The 12396-nt window shown below is 50.6% G+C and overlaps 1 protein-coding gene across 5 annotated transcripts in view; it reads left to right on the forward strand.

The window, feature by feature from the left end:
• The first annotated feature begins 647 nt into the window (after positions 1-647).
• Pemt (phosphatidylethanolamine N-methyltransferase) overlaps positions 648-12396 on the forward strand; it is an 82946-nt gene continuing 71197 nt past the window's right edge. Inside the window, exons 1-2 of one of the 5 annotated variants that reach the window (XM_021639553.2) lie at positions 648-881; positions 11734-11841. In XM_021639553.2, coding sequence (XP_021495228.1) covers positions 786-881; positions 11734-11841 — 204 coding nt within the window. In that variant the 5' untranslated portion in view covers positions 648-785. Of the gene's footprint in view, positions 882-6508; positions 6666-8528; positions 8551-9678; positions 9756-11733; positions 11842-12396 lie in introns of those variants that run through there. The other 4 variants (XM_021639554.2, XM_060363621.1, XM_060363619.1 and 1 more) reach the window with 4 other exon arrangements.

The raw sequence follows: 12396 nt of genomic DNA on the forward strand, positions 1-12396 counted from the left end.
AGAGATCTGTGTGGTGCCTTTGTCTCCTGGATACTGGGATAAAAGGCACATCCAGCTTCAAGCTACATCTTAAAGGTTGATAAGAAACCCCCCCCCCCCCCCAATGATAAACAAGATCATGGAGTGGCTCCAGATGTGGTTACAATTTTAATCTGGTAGAATAAACCATGGGTTGCAGAAGTGGTTTAAGATTTGTCTTTTACTCATCATGGGGTTTGTGGGAATCCTAGAAAATTGTAGGTTTATAACTGGAAAAGGAGAAAAGCCATATACTCTTAGGTGCATTGCTCTTTTAACGTTCTTATTTGAAAATATCCATATAAGAGGAACACTACGTTGGCAACTTTCACAGTAAGTTAATTGTGCTGGAATCCTTGGTCCTCAGCTGGCAAAAGGGTTATAACCAGACTCTGGAGTGAGGGACTCCTTTTTCCTTTCCATAAATGTCCGTGTCTTTTTATCCTATCTCAGTGGGAAGCGAAGTGGGCTGGAGGGTGGGGTCCAGACACGGGGCCCAAAGCCTCAATCTGAGGAACATTACCCCAGTCCCTCTGTAACCACCAGTCAGCCTCTCTGGGACTTGTAGTCCGCCGCTTCTTGAGACTTGGAAGTGCGCCCCACGAGGAAGTATCTGAGAACTACATTTCCCAGAAGGCCACGAGACGTTGGGGGCCATCAGGAAAGCCTCCTGGCCGGCCGCGCTTCTCTAAATGACAAGGGGCCCGCTCTCCGGCCAAGTGGCGCGGTGAGAGTCCCCACGAGGCTCCTCCTGAGGGAGCTGTGGGATGGAAGAAAATACGAGCCCTGAAGCCGCACTTATGAGCCTCTCGGTGGTCGGGCACGACTGCTGTGGCGGCCTCAGCAATCTCGACCTCAGTCAGGTACAGGTCCTAGACCTACCGGAGCTGGAAGGCGCCGTCAACGCTTGATGGGCGGGACTGCTCTGTTACTAAGCAACGACGGGCGGGGCGGGGCCTGGAGGAAAGGGGTGCGCACGATTGGTGGAGATGGTGGTGTTTGCGGGGCTGTGCGCGAATCGAGTCATTTCAGTTTGTTGTGGGGTGGGGTCTCCCCTGCGTCTGTGATTATGTGGGGTTGGGAAATTGTGTAAATCTCCTGGAAGGTGTGAGTTTGGGGTTTCGCATGTGAGTTCCTAAAGTTGTGTAGTCAGAGTTGTGTGGGGAGTTGAGAGTGTGAAGAGAAGGCGGTTAACTGCATTTGGGTGTCTGCTGTGTGGCTGTGTGGCAGCGGTCTTTGTCCCAGGTTCCACACTTCTGGCCTCTTGTCTCCTGATCAGAAGGGCAGAGAACCCAAGTTCGCAGCTGAGATAGGCCTGGTTGGGCCCCTGGTGCCAATGGTTCGAACCCCTGACTATTGCAAACTCACAGGCTTCTGATTCTGATTCTCCTCTCCTGCGTGTTCCCTCCTTTCTACCTGACAAACTTCGCAGAGCCTGAGATCTCTGCCAGAAGCAGCCTCGAACCCGTCTCATTTAATTCCCTGTTTTAATCGCTCAGCGTGCACATACTCATTAATTCACAGTATTCACAAAGGGACTGCTGAGGTCCAGTTCCTGGGACAGACAGGGTCACTGAGGTTTCATTTATGGAAGGGAGACTACAGGCCCAGAAGCAGTTCTTGAAAGGAGAGGAAACTGACCAGTGTTTTGGAGTAGCCCTTGAAGCTTTGCCTTGTGTGTGATGGAGGGGATGGAAATGGAAGCAGTGAGTGACAAGCCATTGGGCTGGGAGTTCCTGGTGGAGGGACAGCAGGCACACAGGAAGGAACAAGAGACAGTTAGGCACTGGTGTTAAGAGCATGAAGGGCAGGTGAGATGGATGGGTGGGCCGTGGATGTAGGAGACTAGTTTCCTCCGTTTTAATATTTGTTACTGAAGCGTATCCTCCATCCATTTAGGTGAGTGGCATCTCCAGCCCTTGGGTAAGACAGATCTCTCCTGCCTCTCCCCTATTCTCTCTCCATCCCCCCCCCCTTATTTCTTGGGCATGTGAGATAAGCATTACACAAACCTCAGTTCTTTCTAACCCAGTGTGTCACGTATGGCAAGGATACTGGCTGAAGTGGTGGGTAACCTTGAACTTGGGAATGGGGGAGATGCGATGGAACAGGCTAGAGTGCAGGGGTCAGTGGTACACTGTGGATTTCTAGCACTGCCCAAGGGTTCCTGGTTTATCTCAGAGTGATGGAAACAGGCCTGTGTCTAGAGCCAAGAGATGAGAAGTCTTCCTGGCTGGATCAGCCCTTGGATGTGAAAACTTCCTGTCCTCTTTCCCCTCTCAGATCTGCTGGGTTTCCCCAACCTGCAGGCTCCTGTTCTCATACAGCTGGAGAGGCAGGGATGTGTCAGCAGTTAGGTCAGGATGACCCTTGTTGACTAACATTGTTTTTTTTCCCCAACCACAGCTTGGTCAGCACAGTTAAGCTTCCTATTTCCAAGGGATTTTTTTTTTAATTTTGATTTTTCGAGACAGGGTTTCTCTGTGTAGCCTTGGCTGTGCTGGACTCGCTTTATAGACCAGGCTGGCTTCAGACTCCAAGGTATTTGCCTCCTTCTGCCTCCCTGAGGGCTGGGATTGTAGGAATGTGCCGCCAACACCCGGCGCTGAGGGATTTTTTTTCATAATAAAGTAAAATAAAAGCAACACCATCACTGACTTAGTTATGTTATTATGGCTGTGATAAGACACACGAAGGCCCAGTCAGTTTATAGAAGAGCTTATTGGGGCCTTGCAGTTTCAGAGGGCTAGAACCCATGACCAGCATTGGGAAGGGTGGGGAGGGACAGGCAGGCAGGGCTCTGGGGCAGTAGCTGAGTGCTCACATCTCAGTTCACAAGCAGAAGGCAGAGAAAATTAACTGGGAATGGGTTGGGCTCAAAGCCTCAAAGCTCGCCCCCAGTGACACACCTCCCCTAACAAGGCTATACCTCCGAATCCTTCACAAACAGTTCCACAAACTGTGGAATAAGCATTCAAGCAGGGGAGCCTCATGGAAGCCATTCTCATTCAAGCCATTGCAGTCACACAGCATCAAGGTTTCTCTTAGGCAGGAGATCTTCCCCTATCAAAACCTCTGGGGCAAATATGTTCGTCCCTGGCCCAAGAGAACTTCAAGGTTTTTCTTCACCTGTGAACACCTGAGCTGAGTGTTCAGCTCAGTGCTGTCTAATGGAAGGGTTGTGTGTCCTACATATGGTTTAGAGTTTTGTGCTGGGGGCGGGGTGGGGCCTCAGGGATAGAGCGTTTGCACATGTTCAAGGCCCCAAATTTGATCCCCATCATCTCAACACAAAAGCAATACTTTTTTTTTTCAGTAATCACATTATTTAAAGAGATATATGAAAGAGGGCAGAGTAGATGGCTTATTCGGCAGAGTACTCACTCACTGTGCACACTTGAGGACCCGAGTTCAGATCCTCAGCATCCAAATAAAAGTGGGGTAGACCCAAAGCACCTGTAATCCCAGCCCTGGAGAAGGGGACATAGGATGAGCCTGTGTGATGGAGGGGATGGAAATGTAAGCAGTGAGTGACAAGCCATTGGGTCTCTGGCCAGCCATTGTAGCCAAGCTGCTGAGCTCCAGGTTCAGCGAGAGAGCCTGCCTCAAAATCTAAAATGGAAAGCCAGAGGGAGACATTTAATGTCAGCCCGTGGCCTCCACACGCACCACCCTAAACAGACAAAACAAATAATCAAAAATAAATTTCCCCAAATACTATTTTCCTCCATACCTGCAGTTTCCTTATCTGCATGTTACCATAAGGAAAAAAGTGTACAATGTGTGCACTCATGTACATATTTTTCCTAATGATACCATTCCCTAAACACACAGCAGTAACCATACAGCTTCTCTGTTGTGCTGGGACATAAGTTACAACACGTGAGGCTGTATGGATTATATGCAGACACCGTGCCATTGAACGTGAAGAACTCCAGCTTCCCAGGGTGTTCTGCAGGGATGCCGGGATGTCTTTTTTTTTTTTTTTTTTTTTACATAAGAATATTTCACCGTGTGGTGTTATAGCATTCATGGATTCCTGAGGCTGGAGGTTGCTGTGCTGTGCCCAGCTGTGGAGGAATAGGCCCTTAGCTAGCCCACTTGGTTGTCACTGCAGTCTTATTTTTGTGTCTAGTTTCAAAAGTTGGGGCAAGAAGCGGTCCTGTCGTAGCTCACAGACAGAGGTCCTCACGTTCCTCTGTCTGGCAGCCGTGTGGCCTGTCCATATGTGGTTGTACTTCTAAGTCTCAGGGTGATGTCTTCTTAGGGTACCCAGATTGGTAGATCACCCCGGAACGCTCAGTAGAGTCAGGCACTAAGGGCTAGGTGGTCCTGCTTCAGGTCCAGCCATCACCCCTCTCACCCTTTTTTTTTTCTAGTTTCTTAAGGGTAAAATTTCCATCCCTGATTTGAGACTTTTCCATACTGTTACAAGCGGTTTCTTTCTATGTCCAGCCTTAGCCGCTGCTCACAGTTTCTGATACATTGTATTTTCGCTCTGATTCACAAAATGTGTTAAACCTCCTTCAAAACTTCCTGTTTATATCCGGTCTGGTTTCTTTGTTACTATTTTCTTATTTAATTCTATTCTGGTTCAAAAAAAAAAAAAAAAAAAAAAAAGCCTTTCATCTGGGGTCAGTTGGTAAGGGAGGAGGACTCCCTCTTTCTGAGGACTAGGGGACAGGGATAGGGGAGAGAGAAAGGGAGGAAGGGACCGAGAGGAGATGAGGGAAGGGGTTACAATCATGACGTAAAGTGAATGAATTAATAAAAATAATTGGAGCTAGAAGGAAAAACTAAGTTGTGTGTGTGTGTGGGTCAGAGGACAACTTTTGGAGGTTTTGAATTCTGAGTGCTAGGCTTAGCTGGCAAGTGCTTTTATCAATGAACCGTCTCGCCAGCCCCTTTCAATTATTTTTAAAATTTGTAAATAATTCTTTGAAAGTTTCATACATTTATACAATGTATTTTCATTCTTATTTCCCTCCAGCTCACTGTAGTGCCTCCCTCCCCACTGAATGTCTTTTTATATTGTTATTAATAACACCTTGATGCTTAATGCTGTCTACATGCACATGGATGTATGGCCATCCCCTGGGGTACCAGTAGCCATGTCTTCAAAAGAAAGTGGCCCGCCCTTCTTAAGCACCAACTGGGCTTGAGGCTTCACTGGCCTCTCCCTGCTTCCCACTAGAATTCTTTCTCCTGCTCTCCCTCCTACTGTTCCCCTCCCTCCACCTCTAAGCTGCTGTGATATGGCCGGGTAAAACTGTGAGAAAGCACTTTGCTGGGAGATTGCAGACCAGGTCTGCTACTCCTGAGGGACTGAGCAGAGGGCGTGGGGGGTGCCCCATCAGGGAAGAGCCAGCAAGCCACTTGGCACCAGCCCAGCACGGCTTGCTGAATGAAGAGTTAATCAGTGAATTGTCCACCTATCTGAAAGGGTTAGAGGGAAGGTACAGCAGCAGCTTCCCTCTCCTTGTTATTGGGGGTGAACCTAAGACCCTCACATATATGGATTAGGTTGCGCGCTCTCCCACTGAGCCATGCCTGATAGCCTGAAACTTGTATTTATTTTTTGTTGAATGTAATATTGGACCATATCATGTTATTACTACTACTCAGGGGGGAGGCCTAGACAGCACTAGGTTTAAGGAATTGTCAGAGTTCACATTCAGTCACAGGATGACCCCTACCGTCCAGGGCTAGGTCTGGGTCACTGTCTTCGGGTTCTGTGCTTTCCAAGAGGGTGAGAGGAAACACATCTGAATTTCTTAATTAGGGTGTAGCAGAAGGAGTCCAGGTGGCTTGAGACCACAGCAGTCCTATGCACCTGTGCCCTCACACTTGTATTTCACACCTGCTTTTCACTCTGTCTATGGGTAGTCTTGGGTGGCCATTGTTAACCCACTTCAATGAGGGAACCTGGCTGCAGATTGGTTCTGGTGGCTACTGTGGACTCTATGGGCATCAGGAGGAGGGTAGAAGAGCTTTGCCCTTTACCGGGTCCTTCCTCAGATCCAGGCGGGTCCTTCCTCAGATCCAGGCAGGCCTCAGTGTAGAAAATGGGGTGGAGGGGATGATGCCTTAATTGTAAATGTGGTACCCACTCTTCTTGGAGTGTAGAGCTAGGTGGGAAGGTCCTGGCACCTTGTTTCTCCTTTCAGGACACAGGGCTCTTGTGGAATTACCCAGCAAATGTCCCTGGATCTGCTGGCAATACCCAGACACTGGAACAGCTGGGAAGAGGGAGGAGGGTATGCAACTGCAGAGACTCACTCTACGGGATGAAGGATCCTGTCCCTTTTCTGGGACAGCCCCACTTAGTCCCTTTTATACTCTGTTGTTTACATGCCGCAGAGTGGCCCATTACTTTCAGGTGATCAATGCAACTTTGATTGTCATGTGCTCTTGCTGTTTGTTTGGATGTCACAATGTGGCTTGCACCCTAGGTGCTGTTGACCCCCTGCAAATCATTCCCTAACTACAGGACATTGCTCTGAAGTGTGTCCAGGTCCCCAGTGCAGTGGAACAGCTATGTGCCTCCTTTCTACCAGCCTGTGGGGGTTCTGCAGCTGACTTCATCACCAGGGACAGGTGACCTGAGCCGTCCCCTGGAGTCCAGCTCCCAGTTTCTTCTGGTTCTGGTAGGTTGATTCTCTCTTTAGTCTTCAGTAAGCCTGTGACCTCGAGGAAAAGTCCTTCCTTAGAGCCAGGCCTCCTGTTTGAGGGAGGTTGAAACTGGGAGGGGACCCACTCCTTTCTCTGAGGTGGCCTCTGACACAGGCTGGGAGGCAGAGCTCAGGCAAGAGAGCTGTGGCTCCTCTGTTCATGCCAGCTACATCTGAGGTTAATTTCGGCCAATCCAGTTTTGAGTGGGCTTTGGGAGGTAGGCCCCAGGTCTGGAGTTGGAGAGCTGGGAGCAGGTTCCTCTGCTTCTGGTCTCTGTTCAGCATTAGTCACTCTCTCTTAGGAAGCAGCTGCTTCTCCAGGCAACACCAACCCTCAAGGTGACCTCGCTTCCAGATGAACTCTCCCCACCTGCTGAGGCAGGCTGACCAGGGCACTCGGACCTGGCTGTGTGGACGTATTCTGGTTTGGATCACTGGCTTTAACTGAGAGACAGATGAATGCCAATTTCTGTGTGGTTCAGCCAAGCTAACTAGCTAGTCTTTGAGTGCCTCAGTTTTCTTCTTTTGTCTTAGTGCTCACAAAGTGGGGAAGAAACGTTTTTTTCACTGCCCACTTTACCCATCTCATGGTGGGAATCCAGGAGCCAGAAGCTGTCTTTAATTCTTGTCTGCTGTGGCGGGTGGGGCCTCTCTTGGTGGTTGAAGTCCACATCTTGAGGGGTTTCCTGCCTAGGATCCAGAAGGGCCAGGCTGGTCAACGCAGGTGCTGGCCCTCATGGCCTGTGCTCTGCATGTTTCTCGAAGCTCCTGCTTGTCTCATCTGTGGTGGGGTCAATGATAAGTCTTCTTTCAGACCTCAGTTCCTTGGTGATGGGCTCTAGGAATGCTCTCAGGCCTGGTTACTTTTTGGTTTTTAACATCCTGTACTAGGACAAGCTCCCTTCATGGTGCTCAGCACTGGGAGAATATCATTGAGTTGAATTCTTAACAATCCCTTAAAGATTTTGAGAGCATTTCTGTCCCTGGGGCTCATGGGGAGAGTTCCCACTGCAAAGGCAAAATGCTGTCTCCTCCAGGTACCCCTCCTTCCATAATACGGTGAGCTTACTTCTTAAAAATCACATTGTTGTTCATTTGATTTGCATATGTGTGGATGTGCATTCACACACAGCACACTTAAGTTCCTACCGGCCTAGAATGTCCTTCCGTAAGGGCTGCAGGGAGGCCAGCCAGTGGAAGACACGGTAGGAGAGTAGAATTTGCGAGGGAAAGTGAGTGGTGGACTCAGGCCAGGCTCTGAGCTTCAGGACTGCGAGCCCTCCTCCACCCCTAACATACCCAGGAACAAACAGACCCCACCTGGGACTTCAAGCGGCTTTGGGTAGTCCCTCTTCTCCCTCTGGCTTGACATTTCACCTCTGCCAACTCTTGTAAAGCATTGCTTCATCTTTCTGCCCTGCAGAAAGGTGTATTTACGAAGCAAAGTGTCTGGGTAGCTGGTGATTCCAGTTCTTGTGGTCTTACGAGAAGCCATGCCTCTACGTCCAGAGGGACGTATTCATCATGTTGGCTGCCCGGCTGTCTGGCTGCTTGCAAAACCCCCTCCAGGGGCTGCTTTGGCAATTTCTTGTCTTGTTCTAAAGCCAGACTGGTGGAGGTCACAGGGTGGCTCAGCCATTGAGCCCCTTGGAGGTGACCATTTGCCTTCAAGTTTTATTGATGATGAAACAAGGACTTCTGCTCACTTAGCAAATATTTACTCTCTGGCAGCCTTGGCAGTCAGAAATGGAGACACAAAGATCAATAAAGAAGTGGTCCTTAGGCCGAGAAGCAGTTGCGAGACAGGGATGGTAATCAGATAATCACACAGGCTGGACCCCAGGAATACAATAGTGCCTTGGTAAGAAGTAGGGAACTGCTCCCTCTGGGTCTTGAGGGATGACAGGAGTTTGTTCAGAGTGTGTAGAGGGACAGATGGCATTCCCAGTATGCACAGAGCTGTGGAACCATAGGTAGCATGAGGTGCTGCCAGGCTGTGATGGTCCACTCTGCGGGCAGTTATAGGGCCCACCTGCTGCTGTGCTATGATAGGTGAGCCAAGGGTAGGTGAGGAGGTTTGGGTGAGGGTGGCCAGCAGGATGTGAGGTGCCATTTAGGCAGGCTCATAAGGAAACCAAAAGATAGGAGGTCAGGAAGGGCCTTGGCTATGCCCTGGGGGAGCTATGCATACAGGGGTGGTGAGAGTGGGGAATGGGTTGAGTGATTATGTAAGGAATGTCAGAACAGACCAGACAGAATGAGACAGGGGCTTGGTGAGGTGCTGGGGTGTGGGTGCCTAAGCAATGGGAGATTTTGGGCTGGATGCTTAAAATGCAGAATAGGAAGGAGAGGTTGGGATGTGTAAGGACTTCCTGCTGGGTAGGGGTATGTGGTCCAGCTGACGAGGTCACGCCGACGAGGTCACGCCAGTGTTCTCTGGGAACGGTCAGGCAGAGTCAGGACTCTCGTGCCCAGGCTTCCCTTCCTCTCTCCTTTCTCTGTTGCTCCTCCGACCCCATCCCCAGCCTGTCAGTGCACAGGGCCTTGTGATCAGGGATGCCTAACACATGTCATCAAACAGACGAAAGACTGGCTCTCTTGTTGGGCTCAGATTCTAGAAGGTTTAGGGCTACACAGCTCTACTCTCCTCCTTTTCCTATCGTGAGGTCTGATCCCATGGCCTTGTCCTGCACGAGCAGTGTGTACCCCAGGAGCACTCAACCCTACCTTCCACAGCCCACGGTTGTGCTGAGAGGCCCTGATCTCATCCAGGGTTTCCTGAGACTTTGCCCAGGGGCTCTGGAAGGTTGGCGCAGGCTTGTCTGCTGTATGGCCTGTGTGTTCTTGAGCTGTTAGCAGCCTGGGATAAGGCTGTGCCCTCAGGCTCATTCTCCCTGCTGGTTCCTGAGCAGGTTCTCTGTCGTTCATTTATCCACTCCCCGGTGTACTCACTGAGGTGTTGTTCATACTTGCTCCCACACTAGTGCACCTACTTTTGGCTTATTTTCTGCTGAGCCGGACGATCGTGCACCAGTAGGCTGTGCCTGTGGTCTCCGAAGCAGGATGGTGAGTTGAGCACAGAAGAGAGAGAGGGAGAATTACAGCAGTTACTTCAGTCTGTTTTACCTCCACCCCCTCCCTCTCTTGTTTTTGTTTTTTTGAGACGGGATCTCGCTTTGTAACCTTGGCTGACCTGGAACTCACTATTTAGACCAGACAGCCTCTGCCTTCTGAGTACTGCGATTCCAGGTGTGCGCTCCCACGCCCAGCTCTGGCTCTAAGTTAATGAGTACTTACTGTTAATGTCTTGATGTGTCTAGCTTACAAAATAATCTCTCTTGGAGGTGCATGTGTATTAGAACTGCAACAGTATAATATATGTAGTTTTTGGTGCTAGCTACAGTTTAGGCATCTTTGGTCTGGGTGTATCCCTTGTGGAAAGGAGTGGCTGAACACTGGGTTTGAACATTGAGCATCTGCTTAGCCCACCTTTGGTCCCACATCCTGGTGAGAAATGTGGTCCGAATGGGCAGCGAGGCCCCAGTAGAAGACTTTACATGCCTAGTGACTTTCCAGTGTCCCCTGTCACACTGGGCAATGTGGTCTGGATGGCAGGCTGAGTTTCCCCAGGAGACTGGGTGAAGTAAGAACCTGGGTAGAGGCTGCTGCTTTCTCTCCAGGGATGGGCAGCCCCGGGCGTGTCTGTGTGTGTGTGTCTGTGTGTCTGTGTGTGTGTGTGGTGTAGTAGCACATTTTCCCCCTCCTCCCTCTAATGGGGGGTGGGGTGGAAGCACTCTTTGAAAGAAATTATTCTATCCTGAAATGAAACAGCGAAGCATGCCGTGAGAGCAGAGTCTGAGAAGAGCCATAGGTGTGAAGCCACTATTTACCTGTTAGTGTGACTTTTATTTCAGTTGTATGTGGGGAGACAGCACAACACCATCAATGCTCTGGCCCTTTAGGATTCTTCCTAAAGTGGAAACTAGAGATGTTTAGAGAAGAGCACAAGGACCCAGCCAGTCTCAGCACCCGGCGCCAGGACTCACTGTGAAGAAAGAAATTGGTGCAGAGAGTAGCTGGCTGTTCCTCTCTTCTCCTGTGGCAGAGGCTCCCTCCCATGCAGGGAGTTTTCTTCCACCGGACATCCGGAGATGCCTCTGGTTGCCTCAGTGGGGAAGAGTTGCCATCCTCCAGTGGGTGGAAGCCAGGGTAGGGGCTGCCAGGCGTCCTAGAACGCAGAGCACAGCCCAGCACTGACAACTCACTGGAATGTCAACACTGCAGGGCTTTTACGTGCAGACGGCACTGTTTACCTTTTGGATTTGTGGGCCTCACACATGGGCCATCCATTATTCTCTAGGTTGGGTACCCAGACCTTGTGGTTTTGCTTTGGTGGGGGTGTTGCAGATAGAATCCAAGGTTTTTTTGCACACTAGGCAGGTGCTCTGCTGCCAGACCCTAACCCACAGCCCTAAGTTGTCTCTTATGACTCCTGGTCATTGTGAGTGTACACCAGCGGGAGTGCTGCTACTGCTCTCTTCGTGCTTTGAGCAGAATCACTTCCTTCCTCAGCTGCAGTCACACTGCCCCTCCTGAGGCCCTAGGAGAGGCGGCCATTACGTGCAGCCATTAGCTTTTCCAACTATCTCCTGAGGCGGAGTTTCTCTTCCCATGTATTTTGGCCACCTGAGTTTTCCTTGGGTCTCATGAGAACCCTCATCTCAGGGGCTTTCAATCACATCCAGGGTGAGTGTCCTTTTTAGGAACCTGTCTTCAGAGCCATGGAGCTCTGCGTACAGTACCCATGAGCACCTCCGCAACCATTAGCCCAGCACGCTCATGACAGCTGACACGGCCGATTAGTTTCGGCCTTTTATCTTCTGTTTTATGAGACGTCAGTGCAGCGACTGTGTCTAGACTTAGCCATCCTAAGCACTTCCTTTATGTTCCCAGATGTCTTTGCATCCTGGGGCCTCATAAGGTCCTGGCAGTTTCTGGGTGTCACTAGACAGGCCTCCTGCTGATGGCCACTCTGTCCTTGCAGGCAGATCTCTTCGTCATGACCTGGCTGCTGGGTTACATGGACCCCACAGAGCCCAGCTTTGTGGCGGCTGTGCTCACCATTGTGTTCAATCCGCTTTTCTGGAATGTGGTAAGTACCCTTGCCCTGACAATGGCCTGCCGGCAAGTCTGGTGTGCTGGGATCACGGCTACCAGCAAGCCAGACACACAGACAGTGGGGTAGACAGTGGCTGTGTTCTCTGTCTTCCCATGCCTGTCACTCTCCTCTTCCCTTCTTCCCTCCAGAGGTGGCACCCAGTGAATGTAAGTAGAGGGGAGTCTCTTGCCTTTGTGGAGGCCCCAGGCCAAGGCCAGGGTGATCTAGGGTATCCCAAGAGCCTGCAGCAGACAACAGCCCAGGGGAGGGCATCCACCTGCAGCTGGCCTTCTCACTGGAGGGCCTGGGCGGTCCAGGTCCTTGCCATGCTCCTCCCTGGCTTGCTCTATGGCAACAGTGTTTTTCTTACAGGAAGTCCCTGAAAGCAGCCCCCATACTGGGTGTGCCTGATGGAAGACAGGGGCTGAAACCTGAAGACGGTGGCCCCCAACTCATTATGAGACAAGGAATAGTGGAGGCCAGAGTGCTGCTTGTGGCAGAGCCTGGGATACCCTGTGATTGCCCTGGAGCTAGTCTGTAGGAGGCTGC

This window comes from Meriones unguiculatus, chromosome 11 (genome assembly GCF_030254825.1).
Source record: "Meriones unguiculatus strain TT.TT164.6M chromosome 11, Bangor_MerUng_6.1, whole genome shotgun sequence".
In the NCBI taxonomy this organism is placed as follows: domain Eukaryota; kingdom Metazoa; phylum Chordata; class Mammalia; order Rodentia; family Muridae; genus Meriones; species Meriones unguiculatus.